The 27,430-nt window shown below is 43.7% G+C and overlaps 1 protein-coding gene across 1 annotated transcript in view; it reads right to left on the bottom strand.

Annotated features, from left to right (window-relative positions):
* The window catches only part of STK17A (serine/threonine kinase 17a), a 48,890-nt gene extending 26,870 nt beyond the window's left edge, over nt 1-22,020 (bottom strand). The window contains exons 1-3 of the mRNA XM_083188527.1: nt 21,836-22,020; nt 21,203-21,411; nt 6,735-6,947 (exon numbers count right to left, since the gene is read on the bottom strand). Of these exons, the coding sequence (XP_083044653.1) occupies nt 6,735-6,947; nt 21,203-21,411; nt 21,836-21,946 (533 nt within the window). The 5' untranslated portion in view covers nt 21,947-22,020. The remainder of the gene's footprint in view (nt 1-6,734; nt 6,948-21,202; nt 21,412-21,835) is intronic.
* Between the last annotated feature and the right edge of the window lie 5,410 nt (nt 22,021-27,430).

The following is a 27,430-nucleotide window of genomic DNA, read 5'->3' as shown; positions in this document are numbered from 1 at the left end:
TCTATCTATCTATCTATCTATCTATCTATCTATATCAATAAAATGTTGACACTGTGCAGTGATTCTAGCAACTTTAGGAAGAATGGGGTTAGGGAGTTCTGAAGTGTACCGTCTATGATCACCTATTATCTCCCTAATGTACTGTACACACTGGTCTATAATGTTTATTTTTCTATATGATTTTGCTTATCCAAAGCAATGGAAAGTTAACCCATTTGATTACCCTCCATCGACATCAAATAGAAATATAGACCTGCGGGCAAGACTATATAGTACAGATCTGTACTATATGGTCTAAAGCAGTGGTGGCCAACTCCAGTCCTCGAGAGCTACCAACAGTTCACATTTTCCAAACAAATACCCGACTGTCGGGATTCCGACAGTCATTAGTCAGACGTCGGAATCCTGACTGCACAGCACGGGGAGCACAATGAAGCCCCTTGCGGGCTTGCTGCGCTCGCCACATTGCGGGCACGGTGGGGAGCTGCGCTCGCCACCTATTTTATTCTTCCTCTATGAGGGTCGTGGACCCCCACGAGGGAGCAGTCGGGATTCAGACGTCGGAGGAATGACTGTCGGAATCCCGACTGTCAGGGAGCCATCCGGCACCCGCTGCTGCACAGGTGCAACTCATTACTCACCAACATTTTAAAAGATCCAGGTGGAGCCAATTACTTCACTTATAATTCTGTGAGGGGATCTGGAAAACATTAACTGTTGGTAGCTCTCGAGGGCTGGAGTTGGCTACCCCAGTTCTAAATAGAGTGTGTACATGGCGCGGTGTGAGATCGGGATTGAATAGAAAGCAAATTGCACCATGTGTACACTACTTAAGGCCTAAATCCTGTAGGACAGGCATGTCCAAACTATGGCCCTCCAGCTGTAGTGAAACTACAAGTCCGATCAAACATTGCCACAGTCTTGCCATTAGGGAATGCTAAAACTATGACAAGGCATGCTGGGATGTGTAGTTTCACCACAGCTGGAGGGCCACAAAAAATAATAATAAAAAAAGTGGGAACAGTGAATACTGGGGAACAGAAAGCAAAATGCATTAAAAACAAATATATATATATATATATATATATATATATATATATATATATATATATATAAGAGAAACCGCTGAGGTAGTGAAAAAACCCCCACAGAACACAGACACCTCAGGGCTCCAACAGAGTATGCAGGATGCCAGTTTACTCTACTGGTTTAGGCGAATGGTCCATTCTCTCATAGGTATAGGGGAGAATAGACTGCAATGTACCACTGCCGGTTTCATACGGAGCGTGACTTATCCCTATAGGCAGCTTTGTGCTATATGAAGATTACATGCATGTAATTCAATTTGCATTACCAGAATACTTGTAGTGTAATGTGTGTATATACAGTCAGACCTCTCAAATACTGACCCCTATTATGCAGTTTAACACTTCTGTGTAGAGGAAATCTGAACCATTTCCATATATATTTTGAAACACAATATATTCCTCATCAAAAGCTCTATATTTAGCCTGGGAAGCAAGGTGGAGTATAGAAACAGCGTGTGAAAGTATAAACTAAAATACATTTCAGGAAAAAAAAAAAAAATGTTCTCACAGCAAGGCAGACATGTTGGAGACTGGAAAGCTGCACTAGCCTGACCTTTATATCCTTATAGACAGATGAGACGGCAGCATCTATCTATATATCAGAATAATAGAAGAACTATTTTAACCATCCCTATTTGAGAGGCCACGGACAGGAGAAATATTCCCAGCATAGTAACAGGAACCAGAGAGTTCATCAGATCTAGCGAAACGTGACCCAGGACGTGCAAGTTAGCAGGGGATCAGCAGCAGTGGTGGGATGGCGTGTGAAGCACACAGGGACTAGCTGATAATGAAAGTAGTTTTGTTTTACAAATTGTTTGTGTTTGGTGGGTGAGCACCAGGCACAGAGCCAAGGCACAAACACAGCCCACAATGCAGCCATTCTTCTAATCTGGGCACATGTGGGATAGAAGCTAATTGCAAGCTACAGCAAATAAGGCCAACATACAGGAATTTGGTACCTATACCATAGGAAAGTGGATAGTGAACAAAGATCAACTATTAACATTTGATAAGATGGTTCTGCAACCATTTCTGTATACATAATGGTTGTTTCTCTTGTTCAGTAACAAGAGATGTGGTTGGTCCGACTGCATACATGACAACTGGCAATGCCCTTGTCAGGGACACAAACCATAGGTGCACGTACAGATGAGGCACGTTAAGGATACAATTGGGACTCTCCATTATTAGGGAGTGTTATAAAACATAGTAACGTGATCAATAACTGCAGGTTAACATGTACTAGTTACAAAGCCCAGAATATTTACATAAATGGTTTTAGACTACCACATCTCAGCAAATAAAATTAGATCACTAAATTTCACGACAAAACTTGCTTTCTGCTTTAGGTTACCAATCATAAACAAGACCTAAAAACCATTTGATTCAAAAGGAATAGAGTATAGATCAGTGGTAGACAACCCTAGCCCTCGAGAGCTACTAACAGTTCACATTTTCCAGACAACCTAGCTGCTGCACAGCTGCACTCATTAATCACTGACACATTTTAAAAAAATCCACAGATGGAGCTAATTAGCTCACTTGTGATTCTGTGAGGAGACCTGCAAAACATGCACTGTTTGTAGCTCTCGAGGACTAGGGTTGGCTACCCCAGGTATAGATCATACGGTCAGCAATCCATAGGAAAAAAGGTCTTCCTGAGTTTTGCATATCTTTTTGGTGTCAAGATCATATATCAACACATGATTCACTGCGGTGCAAAGTGAATAGCACCAGGAGGGAGCTCCGGGTGCCGGATGACAATCGGGATCCCGTCAGGCCGTATACAGACATCGGAATCCCGACTGCCGGTGCTCCGACAGGGGGATCCAGACATCGGAATCCCGACTGCCGGTGCTCCGACAGGGGGATCCAGACTCACAGGGGCTATTCTTTGTGGGGGACCATGATCCCTATATTTATTTGCAGTTTCTTATATAGCGCAGCAGATTCCGTTGCGCTTTACAATAGTAGACAGTGATAAAACAAACTGGGTAACAGACAGACTTGGAGGTTAGAGGGCCCTGCTGCAAGCTTACAATCTTTTAGGTATATAGGAGGGAAACACAAGGACAGGCATCAGTAATAGCATAGCAGTCCCACCAAGTTACAAGTCCAGAAGGGAAGCTATATAATACATAATTGCCTCAGAGGGTTATGCGTGTAGAACTTAAATATGATAGGCTTGCCTGAAGAGGTGAGTTTTCAGGGAACGCTTGAAAGTTTGGAGGCTAGCGGAGAGTCTAATTGTGCATGGAAGGGCATTCCATAGGATGGGAGCAGCCCGATGAAAGTCCTGTAATATAGGAGGGAGAATAGAACCTGTGGCAAGCGAAGCAAAGCACCGAGCCTGCAGCGTGGAGAGCGCAGCAAGCCCGCAAGGGCGTGACAAGCACATCCACCTTTTCATGTGTCAACCAATGCAACATGGACCTTTTGCCAATGTCAACAATATGGTGTTGGCCTATTGGCTCTCGACCTATCATCTGGATACGTATACAGAGGTGTTCTTACATCCTTGCACCATTCACATTAAACAGCCCTTCTAGTTGACCTAGTAGTGTGTGTGTGTTTCTATATGGGGTCTTTTTGTCATCCCCCCCCCAAAAAAAAGTTTCGTTTTCACATAACCATAACACGCACAAGCAGACTCTGCTGATTACAATCATATGTATCATGTCTATATTATGTGTATAGGAATACAAAATGCTACTGTATGCAGACACAACCGCACATAGATTACAGGCAATCTTGCATATAATGTTAATCAGCAGAGTCTGCTCATGCATGTGATTTACCCAATTGTGAATAAGACGCATGTTCAAAAAAAAAAAAAAAAAAAGGGGCTTCCCAGTGTTAGCAGAGCTGCCCAAGAAGGAACTTCTGGCTTGTCACGGTGAATGGCCTATTGAAGCTAGATGTAGGAGGAGCTTTATTCACTTTGAACAAAAATTCAGTGGACAAAGGGGGTTATTCTGGTTCACTCGGAAAGGCACAATAACTCTAAAGGACAAAACCATATGCACTGCAAGTGGGGCAGATGTAACATTCGCAGAGAGAGTTAGAGTTGGGTGGGGGTGTACTTCAAACTGTTATCTATATTGCAGTGTAAAAATAAAGCAGCCAGTATTTACCCTGCACAGAAACAATAAAACACCCAAATCTAACCAACTCTGCCCCACCTGCAGAGCACATGGTTTTGTCCATTAGAGAGTGATTGTGCCTTTCCAAGTGAATCAGAATAACCCCCAAAATGTCTCCATGAGAGTGATAAGCCATAATGCACAGGGACAAGAGTTAAAAAAATTAAATACTAATAATCTTATCATTAGGGAACAAATATTCGGCTTTGTTAAAAGGAGAGGGCTCCGTCTATAAAACAGTAAGTAAAATACATTCTGGATGAAAACCACGGCTCAAACACACACTGGATTATATGACTGGAAGAAAAGTCACCATGCCGCAGTCAACTTTAAGGTCTGCATGTCAAAAAAACAATTACCCCTCCATTTACCCAATTAACAGAAAGACAAGTAAATCCAGTATATAAAAGCATGCTGTCACAGAGTGTGTGGAAGGTCATACAGCTCTAGAAAATTCTAGATACTTTATATGGTGAGCACAGCTCACACACAGCCAAGTGCAAAGGGTTTTCCTATTGTGCATCCTGTGTACATGGATGTTTCCGGTTCATGCATGATTAATATGGCGAGATGGTTAAAAGCAGTCCGAATTGATCAATTATAAATAAGTAATTATCACACGTTTTAGGCTTCAAATCTGATAAACAATAGTCAAAATGAATAAGTAAGCATCAATGAAAACTCCACTGGCTTGAAATGGATGCCCTGGTGTTAAACTGCCGCCAGAGCAAGCACTTGACATAACAAGGCCCCAGTACAGACAGCGTTTCATTCAGTTTATTCAGAACTTGGTGACAGAGTGAATGATGCTGTGGAACGGGATAGACGGGAACATCCATTGGCCACATTTGAAAAGCTTACCATTGGCAACCAATTAAAATATTAAGGGTGTAGTACTGCTGCATACACTGTGAAGAGTGCATCTTCGTAACTAAAGGAGACAGGCAGCATTTACATTCATGCTTTCATTTTAACCATTAGACTACAAAAAAGAAGCCGTAACAGATCTTGAAGTACAAAGTACAAAACACAAAAGAAAAAAGTCAGGTGTGAAACAGACCTTACAAAGTAAAAACGCCTAGAACATACTATCCTTCAAAAGATTTAAATGTAGTTAAAAGGCGAAAGGCATAATTTACTACATTAACCCCTGTAGCAATGGAAAGCAGCTGTCATAGGTAATAAGGTCAGCACTGCCTCCATCATATTCCTGCTCACGTCTACCAAGCCTGAGAACGTGTTAATGTTTAACTCGGATTGTTGTGTGACAAACAAATGCAGGGTTACAGGACAAATATCTGCACGAAGGACATGCACAACTATTTAGCATTCATTTCACAAGAAAAGTTGTGAAGGGAAAAACATAACTAAAATATTTTTGCCTAAATAAAGGCAAGGGCATCTGAAATGCTCCACATGTTACAGCCAGGACCTAAAATATGCTGCTGGAAACTGGTACCGCTGGGAGCAGGAAAGTAACTACTAGGCCACCAGAGTAATTTCCATAGTGTGCAAATTATTAATGTCAATCTTATACACCACACCCCCTGGAATATAGAGACTCCCTGTAGTACCAATGGTTAGGGAAATACAGCACCAATGCTTGGCCTGGAGGTGAACAAGCTCTGCTAGAGATAGCAGCTTTCCATGTGGCTTATCTAATCAGCATTCGCTGGCAGCCCTCCCGGTCACCCTATTCAACGCCGTAGGGCATCGCTGCCCCCGACGGCAAATGCCGCAGGGAGCCAGCGGCAGGCAGGGAGATGTAAGCCTCCCTGCCTGCCCCAGACTTTTCAGGGGAGAAGGAGAGCTCCCGGGGACAAAGGCAGCAGAATCAGATTTTCAGTGAAAAAGATTCACCGCAAGGAGTGAAAACAGCCCAGCAAAAACGGTGGGTACTTGTTTAATAACTGGGCGCCCGATTTTTGATCGGGTCGGAAAAATCGCGTTGATCGCATCGCGACCAAATCGCATGCAATGGATGCGATTTTCCATAGGATTTAATGTTGAAATGGTCCTGTTCATTTCCCCACTATCCAAGTGGGCATAGAGTTGATTTTATATAGCGTGGCGAGCGCAGCGAGCCCCGCGAGGGGATGCGGAATACATTTTAAGTAATCCACTGCGCTCGCCACGCTTCGGGCTCGGTGGCTCGCCACGCTATATAAAATCAACTCTATGCCCACTTGGATAGTGGGGAAATGAACAGGACCATTTTAACATTGAATCCTATGGAAAATTGCGTCGATCGCATGCGATTTGGTCGCGATGCACGCGATTTTACCGCAAAAATCGCATCTGATTGTATGCCTTAAGTCAAGGCATACAATCAATCGCATCGGGCGCCCAGATATTACACAAGTACCAAACGGTGAATCGGAAGCAATGAATACTGCCCATAGCCAGACATCACAAGTTAAAAAATAAAAAAATTCTTGTACATTGAAAAGTGTCACCTTGTAATACATAAATGTAAGTAGTACAAAGAAGCGTTACTTACTATTCTAGCACAAGGATAATTTCAGTAGCCGTTTCATACACTTCGTGTAGCTTGATGACCCAAGGATTGTCTCTTGCTAGCTCCAACACTGAAATCTCATGCAGGATCTCCACTCTGCAATCCTGACCCTTTCTTCGTTTTCTCATGATCTTTGCAGCAAACTCTTTTTCTGTATCTTTCTCTATACACTTCCGGACTACAGCAAATTTTCCCCTGTAGAGAAAAGTTTTTAAAGTTAGATAGTCCATTCTAAGTTATAGGAAAAGCAGGTATAGGGGGCATATGTAATAGCATCTGAATTCAGCTATTAGGATACCAGCCTAACTCACTTTAGCTTTTATTTATTTTTTTAAGGTGGCAATCATGTAAAAACGGCAAAGTTTTGTCTGCTTACGGATTGCCTAAAAGTTTGGCCAGCATCCCCGGTGAACTCGCCAGCTAACAACTATGCACCATAAATAGGTTAAAAAGAATCTGCCACGTTTTAGCCTCACAAATCCATCACATTGGCCAACCGGGCACACAGTGTGCTGTGCCCTCCAAACATCTTACTATTAAAGTAATCAAAATTTGTCAAGTCTCGGATAAGATGATTTTTGATGTAATAAATAATAAAAAAAAAAATTAAAAAAAAAAGTGTGCATATATCCTTTAAGAACCAACATGAGGATTTAAGCAATTAAAAACTTGCTTTTTATGCAAATGTACTTTCATGGAGGAACAAATGTTTAGAAGATCTAAAGCAATGTGGCTAGTCTCAGCATATAAACAAAATAACAGTACAGATTACTTTCTTCACCAATCATGCTTAAAAAAGGTGCCCACACACTAGAAAGATCTGTGATCATAAGATCATAAGAATTAAGCCTTGAAATCTTTTGTCCGTCCTGGACAAAAGATTTCAGGCAAGCGCACATCTGTACCAAAGATTTTTCTTAGAGCCCATGTCCGTTCCTATGGATCTTTTGTGCAGCATGTAAGATCAGAAGATTTAGCAAAAGATCCACGGGAGCGTGCATTGGACCGATATTGGCCGATTTTCAACAGATTATCGGAAAATCTGCAAAAAAAAAATCGTTCTAGTGTGTGGGCACCTTAACCTTTTGAGTTCCAACATATAGGTGAGAGAAGTTCAAAACATCCACTAAATATGTCAGAGTCAATCCGATTTGTTATATAAAGTCAAAAAAAAAAAAAAAAAAAAAGATTGAATTTCAATAAAAATAAAAATGGGTAAACATTACAGGTCATTATGATGAATAAAAATGTTTGCTTGCCAATTATCACACCTATTCACTTGGTCCTTAAGTGTTAAAAACTGTATACCCTTTTTAAAAACAAATTCTAAGAATTTTTTTTTTCCCATTTAGGGGGGTATTCAATCTTCGGGTCACGGCAGACGAGCTTGCTCGCCCGCCGTGACCCAGTCCCGTTCTCGGTCAGCTCGACCGAGAACATGCAGGCGGGATTCAATGTCCCGCCTGCAGCGGGACGAGAAGGGGGCGTGGCCGCGAGTTGCGGCCGGGAAGTGACGAGATGCAGCCGGCAGCTCGTCACTTCCTGGCAGAACGAGCCCGAAAGCTAGAGATGTCGGGCTCGTTCTGCCAGGAAACCCTGTTCAATGCTGAATATCCCCCTTAATGTTCTAAAAACTTTTATCCAAGACGCCTTGCTATTTTCGAAAAGCTGTTCAGCCTAAATGTTGGGGATCTTCTCTAAAACCTAGCAAAGCGTATAAACAAACCCAAAGTCACAATTCCAAATAGCATTCCCCTCATTATCGTGTGCGACAGTGCTCCTCGCAGTGATTGGAACAGACTGCATATAAGACATGTCAAAAGTAAAAAGTTGCTGCTTTGTGATCGAGTACACACAAAAGATCCCGTACACAGATGAGTTTGAGGATGTATTTAAATCACAAAGAAAGTGGTAAAATAACATTTAAGCCACCACTTTTAATTGTTATTACCGATCTGAAATATAAACATGTAGGTGGTAATAAAATAACAGAATGTTATATCTGGGACAGATCAAAAGACCTGCAGAGATAAATATAAAATCACCCATGGAAACGGGCAAATGTAAACATCCTTTTGTCTTCCACATTTCTGAAGCATGAAGTCATGCCCTGACATAAAGAGCTAGGCTTCAACAGAATAAAATGCATTGTACGCTGACCTACTTCTGTGCAAGTAGATATACAAACACTGATTAACACAATCAGATTGCATGCTTGAGCGGAAGCACACTGGCAAAGTTTAAAGCCACATGGTTGCCAAGTCCTCGCTAGTGAGGATTTTCAAATGCTGGAGTCAAAGACAAAAGTACATTCATATGTACAATACAGGTGATTAATGCTTCCAATTACATGTGGGCTGCATTCTGTACATGAAGCGAAGGGTTTGGTTCCTTTCAGGTTTGTTGGTGTCAAGGAAATTATACATGCATGAACTTTCAAGAGGCTTTTTCCAGAAAGTCTACAGATTGGTAAATATCTGACTACAAGTTACAATACATTAGAGGTATAATGGAGACACACAGAGAGACCAGTGCAAAACATCATCAAATACTATTTTATCATGTCAGAAACTGCACCTGGCATACCAAGGAGGTGCATGGATTTGTGGGTAAAGGTAGTACCACCAAGACTACAGAGAATCAGATTGGAGGCATCCGTTCCAAATGCAGATTAGGTCTGCGAGACATTTACAAGAGAATAAAACGTTATGACAGAAGCATATTAACAGGGGTGTGCCAGTCCTTATCCATGTATATGAATTTAATATTTTTCAGAAATGTCAAGACGATTTGGTTCTGTCGTAGACTTTCAATGGAAAGAATATGGAAGTCTTTAGAGTGGTTTATTAATGTACAACACATTGACATTCCCTGTCACCAATAGGCCACGACAAAGTATCTCACCGCATGTTTATCATCATGTCTGATTACACCAGGTACAATGGTAAACCAATCTAAAATTCCTGGTTAGGGTGCACAAACCAATTTTTGGAAATGTATGATCTTCACTTAAAAAGGCTGGGCAAAGAAATGGATCTTCGCCCCGATTAAGGGTAATAATTGCCCTTTGTAGATTGGGCGTATGGTGACTTAACTGTGTCAGGCCACCCAAGACTGCCTTACAATGTACAACCCACCTCAATGACTCCAGATGCTGCATCACAATCAATTTTGCCTGAATAGATCTACTGGATCTCATTTCAGGGCATGGAAGTTAACACAAAACTGGAACAATCCTCGGCAGTCAAGCTCCTAGGACTTGACCAGTTGGCCGTGGGGTTTAATCATGTTCTGTAAATAAAAGATTACCAGCTCAATCCACGTTACAAGTAATGACCTGCAGTAGCTTTTCAGGTGATAACTAAAGGTGGGTAGATACGTGTACATTAGATGGAGCGATACAATGAACGGTGTGTAAACCTCAGATTGGGAGTACACGCTGGTCTAGCAGAGTGGTTACAGGTGCCATGACTGCACAACATACTATGTAGTGAGTACCCAGCTTAAAGTATACAATGAGACACAGTCTGACAGCTTTTGCTTTGAAGGCAATAAACAAGTTTGTAACTTTGGAAAACTCACATGGACGGCATAAAGGACACTCTGTAATCACTGGTCTGGGAATAAAGAAACAAAAAAGCAGCATCTCCCCAAAAGCCTCATAACAGATTATTACTAATGAGAATCTTATGTTTTACAAGTGCACTAACTGGGCCACTGGTTTCTGGTCTTATTTACCTTCATTTATTTTCTATTTGTAACAAATCATTCTGACACCAGTGTTTCCGAACATAAAATATAGAGTTCCAAATCATCACTCCCAGATAGATAACACAGAACATTATGTAACGGGGAACAGCTTAATGAAGACAGCGATTGACAGTTCTAATTACATGTGGATGAGCTTACAGCAAGCCCTGTGCCAGCCTGAACAAATGGGAACTAGTGTTCAGGCACTCATTACAAATTGTTACAATGTTTCAATACCATCTGTTAACTGAGAACCAAAGAGCAGCCATTAATATTAATACTGGGAGGAAAAGAACTTCCTTCATTTTCAAACAAATATATAGACTAATGTCTAACCTTAGAAATTTGTTACATGCATCCTGTACACACAGTAAGCTTAATGCTGGTTTCTTTTTTATTCAAGTACTAGAAAGATCAAACTGCTAAACACACATCATATGGGCAAGTCGGGTAATGCTGGAGCGATGTCGGGCAGATTTGCTCTTTCAGAACGACAAATGTGTCTAAAAATTTATCTGCGTACGGGTGCCAACGTCAGATGCTAGGATTGATGTGCTGCCTATTTATAATATGCTCTCCTCACTCATTAGGTGCAGGGTGCCATTTCACTGGTAAGGAGGCCGACATGTGAGGCTTACCACCAATGCAGGCAAAGAGGGATTATTATTTATATCTAAACCACATTATTACAGACTGCAATGCAATACATGGATGTCACAAAAACACTGGATGATAAAAATCAGTTAATAGGGATACAGTGAACCACGCAGCTTAACAGCAGTAAATATTTTTTCCTTCTAGGGACCTCTTGTATGATTAGTAAAAATTAGCCAATAGCAAACTTGCATACAGTAGTAATCAATAATGGTATTGGCCGGAGGCCGACATGCATTTGGAGCAGCACTGTGCATGCCGCTGGCTCCTAAGTATATCGGATGTGGTGGGGAAACAAAAGGAGAGAAGAGAACTCCTTATTTTAGACCCATATACTAGCTGAAGAAAAAAAAAAAAAAAACCAACGAACAAACCTTAGCCAGTTATGTAAAAGCACCAGTAAAAATAAAAAAAAAATAAAAAACACATTTGTACAAGCCAAGGATTGGCAATACTCTTGCCGAACAAGAACGACTGGTTTTACAGCTTATATAATGAGCATCACTGAAGTTTATGTTGTTTTCCTTGTCGCCAACAAAGATACAAGTATCACTACAATTAAAAATTTACAAATTCTTGTGACTGTTCTGAGACCAATGCAAGTTATTATGGATCAACTGACCATACAGAGGGCACACCTTGCCCAAATCATTTATGAACTTTTGAGAGATAAAAGGGAGCATCCGGTCAACGTCTGTCATTTTTCTAGCACATCCTGTAAAATGACAACAGCGTTAGAAGCCAGAAAGTGGTTGTAGGAAAAGCACTGGATGGTCTTCGTTTTCTAGTATTGACAGAAAAATGGTAGGCAGCGAGTGTTTTCCAAGACATTATAGTCTGTGCAATATTTTGGGGGTATGTATCGAATGTCCTTTTTCTTTGTTTTAAGACATTTTTTTTTTATCATTATTTAAGGGGGGGATCCTAAACTTTCCCTGCAAGTTCAAAGCACTTTTCCGATCAATACACTGACAGCACATTCCAAGTCCCACATCATTTACCCCAGTTCTGGTGATATCAGCATTGGCCATATTGTGATATTTAAATCTCCAAACGCTGAATTATTTATTGGCAGAAGTGTAGCAGAGCTTCTGCCATTTTTAATAAATAAAAACCTCAATCAGGGGGGCAGGTAGACACCAGCACAGGTTTTGCCCATCACAAATTATGGGGGGGAAACCGAAGCGCTCACGTAACAGAAGCACAATTTACTTAATGCTTTCTGAATGTCTCAAAAAGAAATCATTTGACCTAGGGATTCCCCAAAAGAACCCTGATGGACCAGGATGCAGTAATTCAACAAAGTTTAGGAGCCACTGAGCTGATCAATTTTCATTATGACAACATATTTCATTCTAGCACCCTGTCTGGAGGGGGGGGGGGGTCTCTGCGGAATACGGTCGAATGGTCTACCATAAGATGGTAGACAGTCATTAGGTCGAAACCATTGGGTCGACATACAGGAAGGTCAACATCGGTCTAAGTTGACACAGGCGTTAGGTTGACATGGGTTTTTTTGAGCCGACAGTCAGAATTTTTATGCCCTACCATCCATTAGGGCGTGGTGGGAGAATGAAATAGTGTGCAAAGCTTAGCGAGGCACCATGCCCGAAGCATCGCGAGTGCAGTGAGGGGATATGGTACACTTAAAATTGTGTCCATGTTGACATTCGGGTAAAAAAAAAAAAACATGTCGACCTAACCCGTGTGTTGACCTAGATCCCTGGTAACCTTCCTGTATGTCGACCCAACGGGTCGACATAATGACTGTCAACCTTTCTATGGTCGACCAAACAATCCCATTCCCTCTCTGCTGTGGTACTTCTAGAATAGGTCTGGTCTATGTATCAGTGCTCAAACACAGACCACATTGGGGTGTCTACAGTGGTGCTTGTAGCACAGACAGTGTGGAGGAACTAAATAGGTTTTGGAATATGCAGGGTGCTAGAAAGAACACTACAATCTGAAGGTGCACAAAACACTATACTTGTTAAAACTATGCATGATATGGTTACAGATATATTGTGCATATTGTCTGGTGTGTACCACCCTTTACAATTAACAAAGCGCACTCCTAGAACTTTGTGTTTCAAAGCTTTTTTTCTTTCCAAATTACATAGGCCTTTTGCAGTGGCGGAACTTGTGGGTGGTGAGTCCTGGTGCAAAAATATCATTTGGGCCCTCTCCTCCATCCCACAACATGGAACATGGCAGAGTGACAAGTAACAGCGCGAAAGGAGCAGCAGTGGGCCCCTTAGTCCTCAGAGGCCCCGGGCACACTGCACCAATGGTAGTTCTGCCTCTGGACTTATGGTCACAACTTTAAGCAGAAATACTACGACACTATTTACATTGTTTCTATAATAACAAATTAAGTATATTTTAAGCATGCACCTGCTTCTTCGCTATCCATCTTTTGTTTTTCGCTATCCTTCTACAAAGTACATCAATTAGCAAAAATGGTTGCCAGACACAGCCAGATCCATAGCTGTATGCTAATGCTGCAGATGTCATTTTTGCACTAGATTTGTATTGAGATGCCCACCAGAGGCGTCACATCTGCCTTGCATACACATTCCCAGTATATACGCCAAAGCATCTCTGCTATTTACTACAACATGTGCTATGTGAAATACATAATATAACCATGTAATTTAACCCTTTGATTGCCAAGTGTATTTGTCAAAAAGTTTTACCGGTAGTTATAATGATTGTTAATGTTAACCTTATATAGGAAATATAAAAAAAAAAAAAAAAAATTATTACACAACATTTATGTGAATTGATATAACATACGTGAGCGACGCTGGCATTTTTAGCAGATATTTTGCATAGCTCTCAGAGCTGTTGGACCATATTAAAGATGCTGGGTTATTTACGCTAAGGATCCCATAAGCAGTGTGGAACAAACAGTTCTGACTTTCCAATGAAACAAACTTTTTGCTATCCAGCTAATACTTTAGTGACCAAATTGTTCCCTCCTCAAGGCTCTTTAACCTAGCTTCAATCAAATAAAGTCAGCTTTCTTTGCTGAAAAGTATAGCCCCTGATCAACTAAATCCTTTTGAAGTCCCATTCCTGTGTACACTGCCCTTCATCTCTTGACCTATTTTGCCCCTTTTTGCTTAGAGGCCTCTACAAGTCTTAGGTTATTGTTTTGCAGCGATGTTTAATTTTCACGATTTAATTTTAGTCTTATAGGATGGGCACGCAATAGGACAAGAGACAGGCTGATGGTCCATGCAATTTGCATTTGCCCCCGACCATCACCAATTGCCCATACACACAGACAGATTTAATGAAAGACAGAATGATCTCTCATTCTGTCCTTTATTAAACTGAACCATGCCACATGATACCCTCTGTACAGCCATGCAGCATGGCCAACGAGAAGATGTCACACGCGATACACACACACACACACACACACACACACAGCATGATATAGATGATTTTTTGTTCCAATAGGGAAAATCGTCCCAACATAGTGCAAGGGTGGACCCAGCGTTAAACTTGTGCATGTGCAACATTTTATTCCTTTGCTACAAAACGATCATACCTAATGGGGGGGATAGGTTTTTCATGTCCTGTTATTTCACCGGTCACTTTAGACCAAGCATGTCCAAAGTCCGGCCCGGGGGCCAAATGCAGCCCGTGCCATCATTTCAAGTGGCCCGCAGCCTCCAGCCAGAGCAGGCGGAGCATCAGATGCAGGATGAACAGCACAGGACACTAAAGGTGGGGTCCCGGTGACCTTTCGTGTGAGTGTGCAACCCCTGGACATTCAGAGAAGGGGGGGGCAAGCTAATGGACAGAGTGCATGGGTGCAAAGTGGGGAACATACAGTGAATGGGGGGCATACAGTGAAGGAGGGGCAGGCTGGGGAATATAATGTGAATGGGGCAGAGTGGAGGACATACAGCAAATGGGGGAAGGCTGGGGGACATACAGTTAATGAGGGCAGAGTGGGGGACCATTCTGATGCGATTAATGATTCAAAAAAATGTCAGGCTGAATGGTCGGCCCCCACACATTTTACTTCACCAAATGTGGCCCTCGTCGCAAAAAGTTTGGACACCCCTGCTTTAGACAGAGCAATATGCAATTGTTGTGGCTCTGTACACCCAATACTTTTTACACTGATCACACATACAAAGAGGTTTTAACCACACAAAACATCAAAACCAGTCCACACTATTGGGCACGACTAAAGTCATATATTAATGCCCTAATGGAAGCAGGAAACAATTAAATTCCCACTTTAATGTTCAATAAGGGGGCATTTATCAAATCATGGAGAGAAAGTGAAAAGATATACACCACTAACAAAATCAGTTCTAACGCTGGCCACATATCTCAACTTTCCTCCAACCATCTAACTAGTTGGTTGGACTGAAAATCTGGTAGTGTATGGGGGCAAATACCAATGAGCAATTTCCTCACAAACTCAGGAGAATGGACAAAAACATTCAGTGCAATTGTTTAAATCAAATCGGTCCAACTACAGTACATTATCTGAGTGACAGTTTGGGAAATAAATGACATTTGCTCATATCCAGTACCTGGTTTTTATTCCATCCAACCAACTAGTTGGATAGTTGGAGGAAAGTTGGTCTGCTGTGTGGCCAGCATAACACCTTCCAATAGGCTGTGTTTGAAAAACAACAGGAGAACACTTAAGACCCCCATACACTATGCGATTTGGGCACGAGTTCACCCGATTCGGATGAATCGGGCCGTGAAATCGGCCTAAATCACATTTGCAGACACCCCGTCCGATCCACGGTCCCGTGCGCATCGGATCGGGAGGTCGGGCGGGCTGCCCCGGAGCCATGTGGGGGATGACAGCGGGCGGGGGATGCCGGCTATTGAGAACCGAGCAGGGGGAGGCTGCATAGGGAGCCGGGCAGGAGGCACTTGAAGCTGTTGTGGTGGGGTGACAGCGGGAGCAGGGCGCCGGGCAGGGAGGATGACGCTGGCTGCCGGGCTGCGGCGGGAGCCGGGAGGAACAGATAACTTGAAGAAAAAAAAAAAAAAAAGCCCATACAGATGACTAGCAAGCCATTGATTGGCTGAGACCTCTCAGCGATTGGCTGAGAGAGGTGTCAGCCAATCAATGGCTTGCTAGTCATCTGTATGGGCTTTTTTCCCCCCCCAAGTTATCTGTTCCTCCCGGCTCCCGCCGCAGCCCAGCAGCCAGCGTCATCCTCCCTGCCTGGCGCCCTGCTCCCGCTGTCACCCCACCGCAACAGCCTCCTCCTGCCTGGCTCCCTATGCAGCCTCCCCCTGCTCGGCTCTCTATTAGCCAGCATCCCCCGCCCGCTGATGTCCCCCGCATGGCTCCCTCCTCCTGCAGCTCCCCGGGGACTGCATATGATAAATCCATGCAATTTATCATATGCAAACCTTGGCACATCAAGTGCCTAATTGTGTGTCCCCCTCCCGGCGAGCTGCAGGATGAAATCAGGTCCGACTTGTCCCTAGGACAAGTCGGACTAATGTATGGGGGCCTTTATTCTCTCCACACTTTCAGAATTTCCCCTAAATGTTTTAAAGATATATTATGCATTAAAAGTTGATGGTCTCCAAATCCGGCAGGTTTCTGCCACATGGATACTTATTCCACTGTCCTCTACTTATGCAACCTTGTACCCTGTACTTGTCCTCTGTTGTATTCAACTGTTTTGCTTATTCGTTTATGTACTCTGTAATCGGGTGATGCAGATCCCTTGTGGCACCATATAATACTGGTTTCTATTAGTAAAGATAATTCACTGCAGGTCATTCAGATCTGACCGCTTCCTGCTGCTGTGGAAGAGGGGATACGGTCACAAGGTCAGCAAGGGGAAGTTTGACAAGCATTAGGTTGACCACTGAAGGTCGACATGGGGTAAGGTTGACTGGGTTATTAGGTCAACAAGGGGGTTTTTCACTTTCTTTTGAGCAGGAAGGTGGTATTTCATGCCCCACCATCCACTAGGGCATGGTGGGAGAATAAAATAGTGTGCCAAGTGTAGCGAGGCACTGTGTCTGAAGCATGGCGAGCACATGCGAGGGGATGCGGTGCACTTTTTAAGTGCCCATATTGACCTTCAGGTCAATAAAAGGTGGAAACAACCGTCCCCATGACAATCTAATAACTCCGTTGACTTAATCCCATGTCGACCTAATGCTTGTCTTTCCTATGATACATACCTGTGGAAGAGACATTTAAAAACATAAAAAAAAAAAAAAAAGGAAAAGCGAAACATACAAAACATTGGAGCCCAATAGCATCTTCACTTATCACAGGGTGTTTTTGATCCAAAATGGGTTTATCCAAGGAGACCAAAGCACATAAACCAGGCATGACAAGACAGGAAATCATCAGCTAAAAAAAAACCTTGCAAGTCACAGCATCATTTTCCTCATTAACCTACCCCACTGCCAGCCTCTGAGCTCCCCAAATCATCCAAGGACTAAACAAACGAAACAAGACTGTTCCTTGCAGAACTGTTTGATGGTGTTAGATTAGTCTGACTATAAACCCTTTACACTAAGCATGTTTCCTTGCAGCAGACTGATCAAAGGCTTTGCATAAAAATGAAAAGCATGTGCTCATTGAGCAGTCATTGATCGGGTAGATCCCCAGACGTAACCGTGTTATCAATGACAGCTCAATGCAAGGGTAAATGATAACTCAGGGACATTTGGAAAAGGCGGAGAGTTTAGTTTTCATTGAGCAAACAGCTCATTGCTTTCTGCCTGTGCATTGGATATTTTACAGTCTTTGTATAATGACAGTATTCCGTGTGCATATTTCACATTCCAGCATTAAAACATACCCTTTCTACTCTTACTAACCACAATAGAAATGATTTATACATCCAGCACACCCTGAGCATAACTTTTATTTGAAACTTCAAATGCAAACAGATACAGGTAAAAGGGCAAGAGAAAACATACAGCCACATCACCACTGGTAGGCCAAGTTTGATCTTGTGATGAGTGCACTGCCACCCAATCTAGGCTAATACCCACACTTGCTGTACTCACAAAGCAGTAAAACTAGGGAAAAGCAGATACCAGTTCCACAAGGCTGACATTTCATGATAGCATAGGAAAATAACAAAACGTTATCCAATGCATTACAGAGCAGAGGAGGGCTGGTATGGTAAGGTGGAGGGCAGTGGGCTACTGATGGTCACAGAGGATAAGAGCTGATTGTCTCATTAGCATCTGTCTCATTAGCATCTACCCCTGTATACCTTTTTTATGTAAATAGAACAGAGCACTACTGCAAATAGGTCTTATACCCCTTTCAGAATTTAAAGCAGTCGTACCCAAGATTTTGTACACAGGTCCAACCCAAATATGACCAAGCTGAAGCCCCTTTTCAAACTGGTGGATGGACCTGGACTATTAATTGAGTCAGTGGCATCATTGCATACAGGTGCAGTGCTGGCTCTTTGGATGCTGTAACTGCACCGGACTTCAGCCCTTTCCAGTGCATGCAATAACCTCAAATTAGTGTAAAAGGGGTATAACTTGTGCCCATCCCCAGCCAAAGGCGGATACCCCAGTACTGATCCTCTCTCTGGCCAAACAAAACATTTAATACAGTTTGTTTGCTTCTTTCCATAAAATTAAGTAGTCCAAACAAGTTGTGAAATGAAAAAACTAAACATAAAATCAAACATGTGATAAGCATAATAAGAGATCAATAGCACAAGCTTTTAGACATCCATTTGTTTTAGAGTAAATGCCCCAGCATAAAGTTGCAAAATCGACTATACTCTGCAAGAACAAATTGTAAAAAAAATGACAGTATAGTATGGACTAACTTCAGAGTCATTACCACATCCATGCAATATTTAGCACCTTCATCTAGCTTGCAATAAGCAGAAAAGTCATATAAAGCTGTGAAATGTACTGCGTCAACAGCTCTGCCAGATAGGAGGTGAAATGTGGTCCCTTTTAGGAAGCTAGTTAAAAACCTTCAATATTAAAAACAAAAAAAAATAATAATAATAATAATAATGACACACATACACACACACACACACACACACACATTTCATGAATTCTAAAAATGACAGGTTCTTTAATGTACAGAAAATGTATTGAATATTCTAATAGATGTGGATACAACACTGTAAGCTGGGAAGTAGTCCGACATCAGTGTGGAAGTATGTTCATCACAACCCCAGAATGTATGGCTGAATATTTGCAATACAACTTTTTTCAAATTAGACCACATCTGGTGTAACAGTAACAATTTCCCAAAGTAAGCGCAGTTGTTTGTTAGATGCAGAGCACCAGTCTGGGCCAGATGCCCAACAGCAGACTGAACACACACGGCTAACGACACACCAGTTACCAGTGCCTGAACCAAGTACCGACTCGCTTTACAGACATAATCCACCTATACCAAAGCTTAACTGAACCACTGCCACGTTATGAAAACAATTTTTTATCTTAAACTTTAAAAAACAAAATACACAAGTTAATGTACTTTAACAATATAGTCAGAAATGTAGATAAGTACAGTTATAATTAATTACATGAATGGAAAAAAAAAGCGGTTTATATCACGCAAGATATAAAAGGTTATCTATCTGGTCTTTGGTCATAATGTCCAGGTTGAAGTCCTAACTGCAAATTAACATACTCAGAGTCATGTGTATCTGCATGGGGTACCAACAGCAATTAATTTAAGGAGGTAGAATATTATGTGCAGGACAGTACTAAACCACATAAAGGGAACAAGGGTCTTTATCAAAGCTTGAAGATCTAGATAAAGCACCACACATTCAGCTTCTTCCTACATTTTACAGGCGATGTTTGAAAAATAACATAAGCGGATTGGTTGGTACTTTAGATCAGCTGTACTATGCATTGGAAAGTGAACCAACCAGCTCCTAACTGTCAATGATCAAACACAGCCTGTAACATGTCAGTTAGAAGCACATTCTCTGGCACATTCTCTCTCCACAGCTTAGTACATCTGTATCTTTATCTCAGACAATTCTCACTCTACAAACTATTAAATACACACCATAGCATCTAGAATGATTGAGCTACAATATCTCTACATGCATACTTCATTTTATCAGATGCTGAGAATTAAGGAACTTCTCTATTACACAAGGGAAGCAGAAGTAGTATTTATCTATATTTGAGGAACATTAATATTTCACATCACATACATTGCAAAAATATTGTTTTTTAACCCATGGTCAATTAGAACAATATCAAAGCAACTACATGAATCAGCATGAGAAAAACTGAGACGGGTATAGGATCTAGCACTCATAATACGTGAGTAAGAGTAATGAGGAAAAGAGGGATCGTGGTCATAGGAAACACTGTCTAAACTTTAACAGTCCACTGCTGGTTTCCCCAGTCATTAGCATTCCTCTCCTTAATTGTTTAACAAATTCCTCATAGTAACTGTAGGTAGAAACATTGCTGGTGCCTGTGTATATAACCAAGTCAAGGGCAGCAGGAGTTATCCGCTCATTAGCTGTTTGGGAACTTTCTAAATAATGAGTTACATGATAAAAGATCCTGTATTTGCAAACCATTATACAGAATATCTAACGCAACACGGTACAAGACGCTGGTGGGGAGTCCACAATTCTGTGCACATTTTCTAAACAGCCACCATTTGGCACAGGGCTAAGGGAGATTACCATCTTGCAGTAGTAATCACCACCATTAAACAGTATGACATTTCAGCAGTTCTTGTTTGCTTAGTTAAGGTCAGTGGCTGTGTCTGGCGGACCAAAGCATTACTAGTCACTTATTATAAAGTTAAGATGTGTATCTCATACACTCTGCTGCCAAGCAGAAAAGACCGAACAGATCAGAAAAGCATCATCACTACAAAACAATGGTGGAGGATACACAATGGCTGCTTCCAGGCAAGGGAAATATCCACTTTCCAAAACTCACACCTTGAACAACCGGAATTCCTGGAACACAGGACGTGGACTCTGTAAAGCTGGGATTGTCTACACGGTGCCCAGGAACACATTATGCAATGCAAATGAAGGTGACCTTACCTGCCCAGCTCATGTCCCGGGGACATAGTATAACGACTTGTGAAAGGCTGGCTCTGGATAGGGGTAATAGGATCTCCAAGGAGCCCTGGCCTTCCATAGCCCTTCTTCTCCTCCTCCTGCGCCTGCCGCCGTACAGTCCGTGGTGTCCTACAGCACTTATCCATTACTCCATAACTTTCCTCTGGTATCATCCTGGTCACAGCCCACACCTTTATTCATAACAAAACAGGAAACAGGGTTAGTAATCCATATAACAGAGAGGCACTGCCAGGCATTTGAATTAAGCGGGTAGGTATTATAAAGAATATAGATGCTGAACCCTCCTATGGGTACAGTACAGAGCAGTGCACCAGGTGCCCAATATCATATGTATATACAGATCTCCCAGAGCGATGTACTGGCTGCATGCTGCCCTGCTGGTGGCCAGCGCACAGCGCCTGTAGTAGCTGCGATCCCCAGGAACATAGCCCTATATCCCGCATAAAGCACGAGGAATCACACGCACCAGCGCCAGGGCTCCGGCACATCAGGCTTCGCTTGCGTCACTCATATCTCCTATACACTACATGAGCGAGTGCGGAAACTTTCCTATGTATGTATGTATATAAATATGTATCTATGTATGAGACGTACCACTGTCCGCTCGACTGCTGCTCGGTTTTCCGGTGTAACTGACGCACTGGCTGCCGGGGTCCTGCACGGAAAGCCGGGAGGCGGCTGGGGGCACACACCGCTCACAGACATACACAGCAGCGGCCACTATAGCACTGACTGACTGACTACGGGAGACACAGGACTCGGAGCCAGGACCAACCAGCGTCGCAGACCGAGCTTTAAAATGGACACGCCCAGAATGCAGGCAGCGCCCCGCCCCTAACAGGCTTTCACTAGTCAGGCCAGTAGCAGGAGGCGGGATCATCTAGCTGTCAGTCACATGGACCGCGATGAACGCCTCAGAGAGTGAGGATATCGGAGACTGGAGTGCGGTGTGTACGCTGTAGGGCGCTGCTGCCGCACGCACGGGTATGACTATGAGGCGAGCCAATATTTCAATAGTACAGATCAGGAGGCAATGCGTCACTCACCATGGGGTAACTGTAGTAGCACACATGCCGGACAAAAAGTGCAGAGTTCTATGTGTTCTCTGTCTGTTAGTTTTTTGTGTTTTTTATTACTTTTCTGTTTGTATAGTTATTCATTCCTACATTTTTGGTGGGTGTGGTTGGATGTGTGTAGGGCACTCTGCAGGCAGTGTGTACCTTGAATCCATGGGCCCCCAGATGTATGAAAAGGATAATTAGTGTTCATTCTAGCACCCACTATCTTTGAAAACCCAGTTGCAGTTCCTCTTCCCTGCCTGGGGTGTTGCTGTCTGCTGTAGTGCTTCTAGCACAGTGTGGTCTGTATATCGGCACTGATATGCAGACCATATGACCATATGTGCTAGAAATACCACAGCAGACAGCGACACCCCAGGTAGGGAAGAGGAACTGCATGGGTTTTCAAACATAGCGGGTGCTAGAATGAACACTGTTGCTCTTAATCTGCAGCTGCACAGATCTCCTGTCTGATTATTATTAGTGCTGATTTATGCATGGCCGCTATGTATGCAGGTATGCGTGCCCAGGGAACCAAAACAAACAGGAGAACATGCAAACTCCATAAAGGCAAGGCCCCGGTCTGAGATTGGGGTCATGACTACAGTGCTTACCTCCCAACTGTCCTGATTACAGTGACAGTAATTTTAATTGGACGCTGTCCCACCTGCACGTTGCAGTGTCCACAGACAGTTAGGGTATATGGTGATCACCGCTGCTCTGCAAAGCAGCTGGTGATTACTGAATATTAGGCATGAGCCAGGGTGCTGCCTAGCTTCTCGGGTAGTGCTGGGCATACCCCTAAAATTACTAAAACGGGGGTCGTGGCACTCGGGCACGATCCCTACAGCCAAGGCCATGTCCCTCCTACAGGACCCCCACCTTTGGCATGTCAGGCCCCACATCTCACACTTCAAAAGTTGGAGGTATGAAGCAGTGCTAAACCCTGTGCTACCCACAGTTGCAGATGTTTGAATATATTTTCAGCGGCACTTTGTGATTGGTTGACACTTGTATATTACACTCCTTTATATGGATATAGTTGTCTTATTTCCTGCATTCCCCTCATGACATTACTGCGACTTCTCCAAGGGTAAAAGTTGTAGATGACCTCCTTGAACCACCCGGCAGCTTCCACAAAGCAGGATCAGGGCAGCCGAGAGGGGGGGGAGCAGGTACTAATTACCCGGGCTTGCTGGAGGGGCCCGGTAGGGGCCATAGTCTGACCCCTCCCTCCCGGGCAGCAACTCTAAACCCTTGAAACATTTTTGGGGGCTTTGCCTAAGCACGGGAGGTGGCCACACCTCTCACACTTAGGCCAAACCCCCAAAATTTTACCCGGCCCGGCATTCCTCTTGGCTGCCCTGAGCAGGATCGCATGCAGTCCTTTTGCATGAAATATATTGCATACAATCCCAACGAAAATGCTGGGTCCAATATATCCTAAGTGCAGCACTAGTGATCTGGGGCTTCGATCAGATGGGGCCCATGCATCGGACCAGAGCTTAAACAAATCTGATCTGCCAGTTTTCATCAGAAATTGGGCAAGGATTTGGCCAATTAAAGGTGCGTACACACGGAGGAGATATATTGCTCAGTGTCTCCTTTTCATCAGTGACCAGAGATGGTCGCTGATGAAAGGGAACCTCTGCCGGTGGTGCCGCAGAGGTAATCAGCTGGTCGCAGGAGTAAGCTCCTGCGACCAGCGATTAGAATGGGGCTGAAAACGGGAGCGCGCACCCGGCGATTTATCACACACACTCCCATCACTGGCAATATGGTCACCAGCGACCATATTTCCAGCGATTTCAGCCCCTATCACCCCCGTGTGTACACAGCTTTAGAGTGAATGTCTGGAGTTGAACAACTACAGTAATGACTCTTCTCAGAATAGCAGTAATGCATTACTGAATGTAACACCCCTTTAATCAATATTCTTGAGTTATGGGGTAGTACAGTAGTATTTAAGGGGGAAATTTACTAAAGGAAATTTGTAAAAAAATAGGTGTATTTGTATTTAGAAATACACTTATTTTTGACATTTACTATCCCGAAAATACGGCAATTCGTATTCGTATTGATGTGCTATCAATACGAATACGAATTGCCGTATTTTTGGGATAGTAAATGTCAAAAAAAAGTGTATTTCTAAATACAAATACACCTATTTTTTTTAAATTTCCTTTAGTAAATTTCCCCCTAAATGTCCACTTTGTGCCTTCGGTGGCAAGGGAAACTAGTGTCATCTTCCATAACATCATCTGTATTTATCCTGAAGCTTTTGCCCTGGTAACCACGTAAGTTTCACACCTTCTTCCTTTCCCACTCTCATCTTTAAGGATGTATGGGTCTGCTACTGAGTCACACGTACTGCAGATGTCGGGCACAGTGGAGAGATTGCACACAGAGCCAGTTATGTGATTGAGGCTCATGGGAAATGCATGGTCTCAGAATTGTGTACCAAAATGTATTGGCCATTTTTGTGTGGTTAGGGCACGCATGGAGATGGTCTGTCTTCTGGGCATGTTATTGGAGTGTTGTGGGCACGTTGGTGTAAGTGATGCCATGCGCGAATGCTCTAGCGCTAAGGAGGTCATACGTAGGTGGAAAATCTGCACCTGCTAAAGGACTGGCGCAGGCTTGGATGGTGGCGGTGCAACAGGTGGTGCATCTAAAGACACACCAATCAGTATAACTGTGCCTAAAGATGCTAGCAGTGCCCTTCTCCCTACGCATTTGGACGCACAGATGTGCACTACGAAATAAAATTGTAGGTGGTATTTTTGGCTTTGTTTGACTCTGAATTAGCTCCTTTGTGCTTTACCTTTCCTTACCACTTTAATAAAAAAGTAGCATGTACTTCAGCTGTTTTATTTTTCGATACATAGGTTATATTACAGCTATAAAGGGCCCCACTTGTGAGATTTTGTCAGATTTGACCCAATTCAGATGGATTGCGCCAATTTATCTGACAAAATCTGATGTCCATGTCTAACAAAATCTGATGTGCCTTAAGCCGTGTACACACGGCTGAGATAGGGGCTGAAATCGCTGAGAATATGGTCGCTGGCAACAATATTGCCAGTGATGGGAGTGTGCCCCGGGGATAAATCGCTGTGTGCGCGCTCCCGTTTTCAGCCCCATTCTCATGCTGTGAACACAAGGGGGCGATAGGGGCTATAATCGCTGGGAATATGGTCGCAGGCGACCATATTGCCAGTGATGGAAGTGTGCCCCGGCGATAAATCGCCGGGTGCGCGCTCCCGTTTTCTGCCCCATTGTAATCGCTGGTCGCAGGAGCTTGCTCCTGCGACCAGCTAATTACCACTGCGGCTCCCCCAGCAGAGGTTCCTTTTCATCAGCGACCATCTCTGGTCGCTGATGAAAAGGAGACACTGAGCAATATATTGCTCAGCAATATATTGCAAGCAAGCAATATATTGCTAGCAATATATCTCCCCCCGTGTGTACACACCTTATGCGACCAGCTGATAACCTCTGCGGTACCCCCGGCAGAGGTTCCCTTTCATCAGCGACCATCTCTGAGCAATATATCTCCCCCGTGTGTGCGCACCTTTATGCTGTAGGACCCAATGCACGTTCCCGTGCGCATTGGGTCTAACCAAGAGATTGATCCTCCTGCACATAGGATAAATCTCAAGTCAGTCAGGTCCAACTTGTTGGACAACAAGTTGGACAAGTGTAAGGGGGCCTTAAGAATTGTATTAGCTCTTGAACTTGATGCCATCGTTCTACAGATAAAAAAAAAGAAAGAAAAGAGGACTAGTCTGGATCTGGATGGCAAGTAAGTGTTGATGGGAAGGTACTTGTAAAGGAATATGTACTTGCAGTTAATTATGCACGGACAGCGGCTATGCATACATTGGCACTTGGCAAGCCATTCCGGGTACTGACATGGTTTGCCGCAAGTTTTGTAGAAATACTAGTGTGATTGCATACACCATCTGTCAGTTGATAGAATGGTGACAGCAATCCAAAACAGAATATTCACACACATGGTGGTGAAGCGATTAGCTTTATTCAAAGCACTTGGGTCATGGATTAATTTATAACCAGGGCCTCATATGCTGGAGTTTGTATGTAATCACCACATCAGTGGCGTAAGTTTGATGAAGAAGCCCGGAGGCAAGACTAAAGTTGGTGCCCCCCCCCACACACACACACACAAAACTAGAGAGAGGGGGGAAAAATGAGAGAGAGAGAGAGAGAGAGAGAGAGAGAGAGAGAGAGAGAGAGAAAAATAATGAATTATGGAGAAAGAGACAAAGAAAGGATGTCAGGATGTGACATAGACTCACCCCTCCTGCGCTGCAGCGTCTCCCACCCAGCTGCCGGCTCTTTCTTGACAGTCACCTCACATGCACACTGGCTGTGTGAGGTGGCAGGCTGTCTCCGCGGCGCGACCTCCCGGCTCTTTGTCACTGACAGTGACACTGTTGGCTCAGTCCTCCTCAGGCGACTTCTGTCGCACTGCCAGGCGGCAGGGAGGAGCGGCGATGCGGCCGCTACACACAAGGGAGGGGGAGCTGCGGGGGGGCTGCCCACCCACAAACGGGGAGGGGGGCTGCCCACCTGCAACACTACACGCACGGGTACGGGGGAGGGGGGGGTCGCCCGCCCGAATGTACGCCGCACAGGGCTACGGGGGAGGGGGGCTGCCCACCCGGAACACTGCACGCACGGGGGAGGGGGGTCTCCCGCCCGCCCGAACACTGCGCACACGGGGGATGCACGCCGCACAAGGCTAGGGGGGGGGGCACACACAGCGCCTGCACTGTGCTGTATACCATAGGCAGCGGCACTAATGAACATCGGAGGCAATGGAGCCAGTGCCCCCTTTAAGCCTGGCGCCCGGCGGCAGATGACTCCATTGCCTCTGGGAGTTCCGCCACTGCACCACAGTGAAGTCCAAATATTTGTAGGTTAATTGGGTACTTGTTTCCTAGCACGGCACCACCGATTTTGATTGTATCCATCGGGTCGGAAAAATCGGGTCGATCGCATCGCATGCCAACCAAATCGCATGCAATGCGATCGACGCGATCGGCCCGATTCTTACATTGGAATCAATGTAAAATGGTCCCTGAGACCCGATTTTACATTGATTTCA

The sequence above is a fragment of the Crinia signifera genome, chromosome 5, assembly GCF_055691185.1.
Source record: "Crinia signifera chromosome 5, ASM5569118v1, whole genome shotgun sequence".
Taxonomy (NCBI): Eukaryota; Metazoa; Chordata; class Amphibia; order Anura; family Myobatrachidae; genus Crinia; species Crinia signifera.
This window is presented reverse-complemented; position numbering and strand designations above follow the sequence as displayed.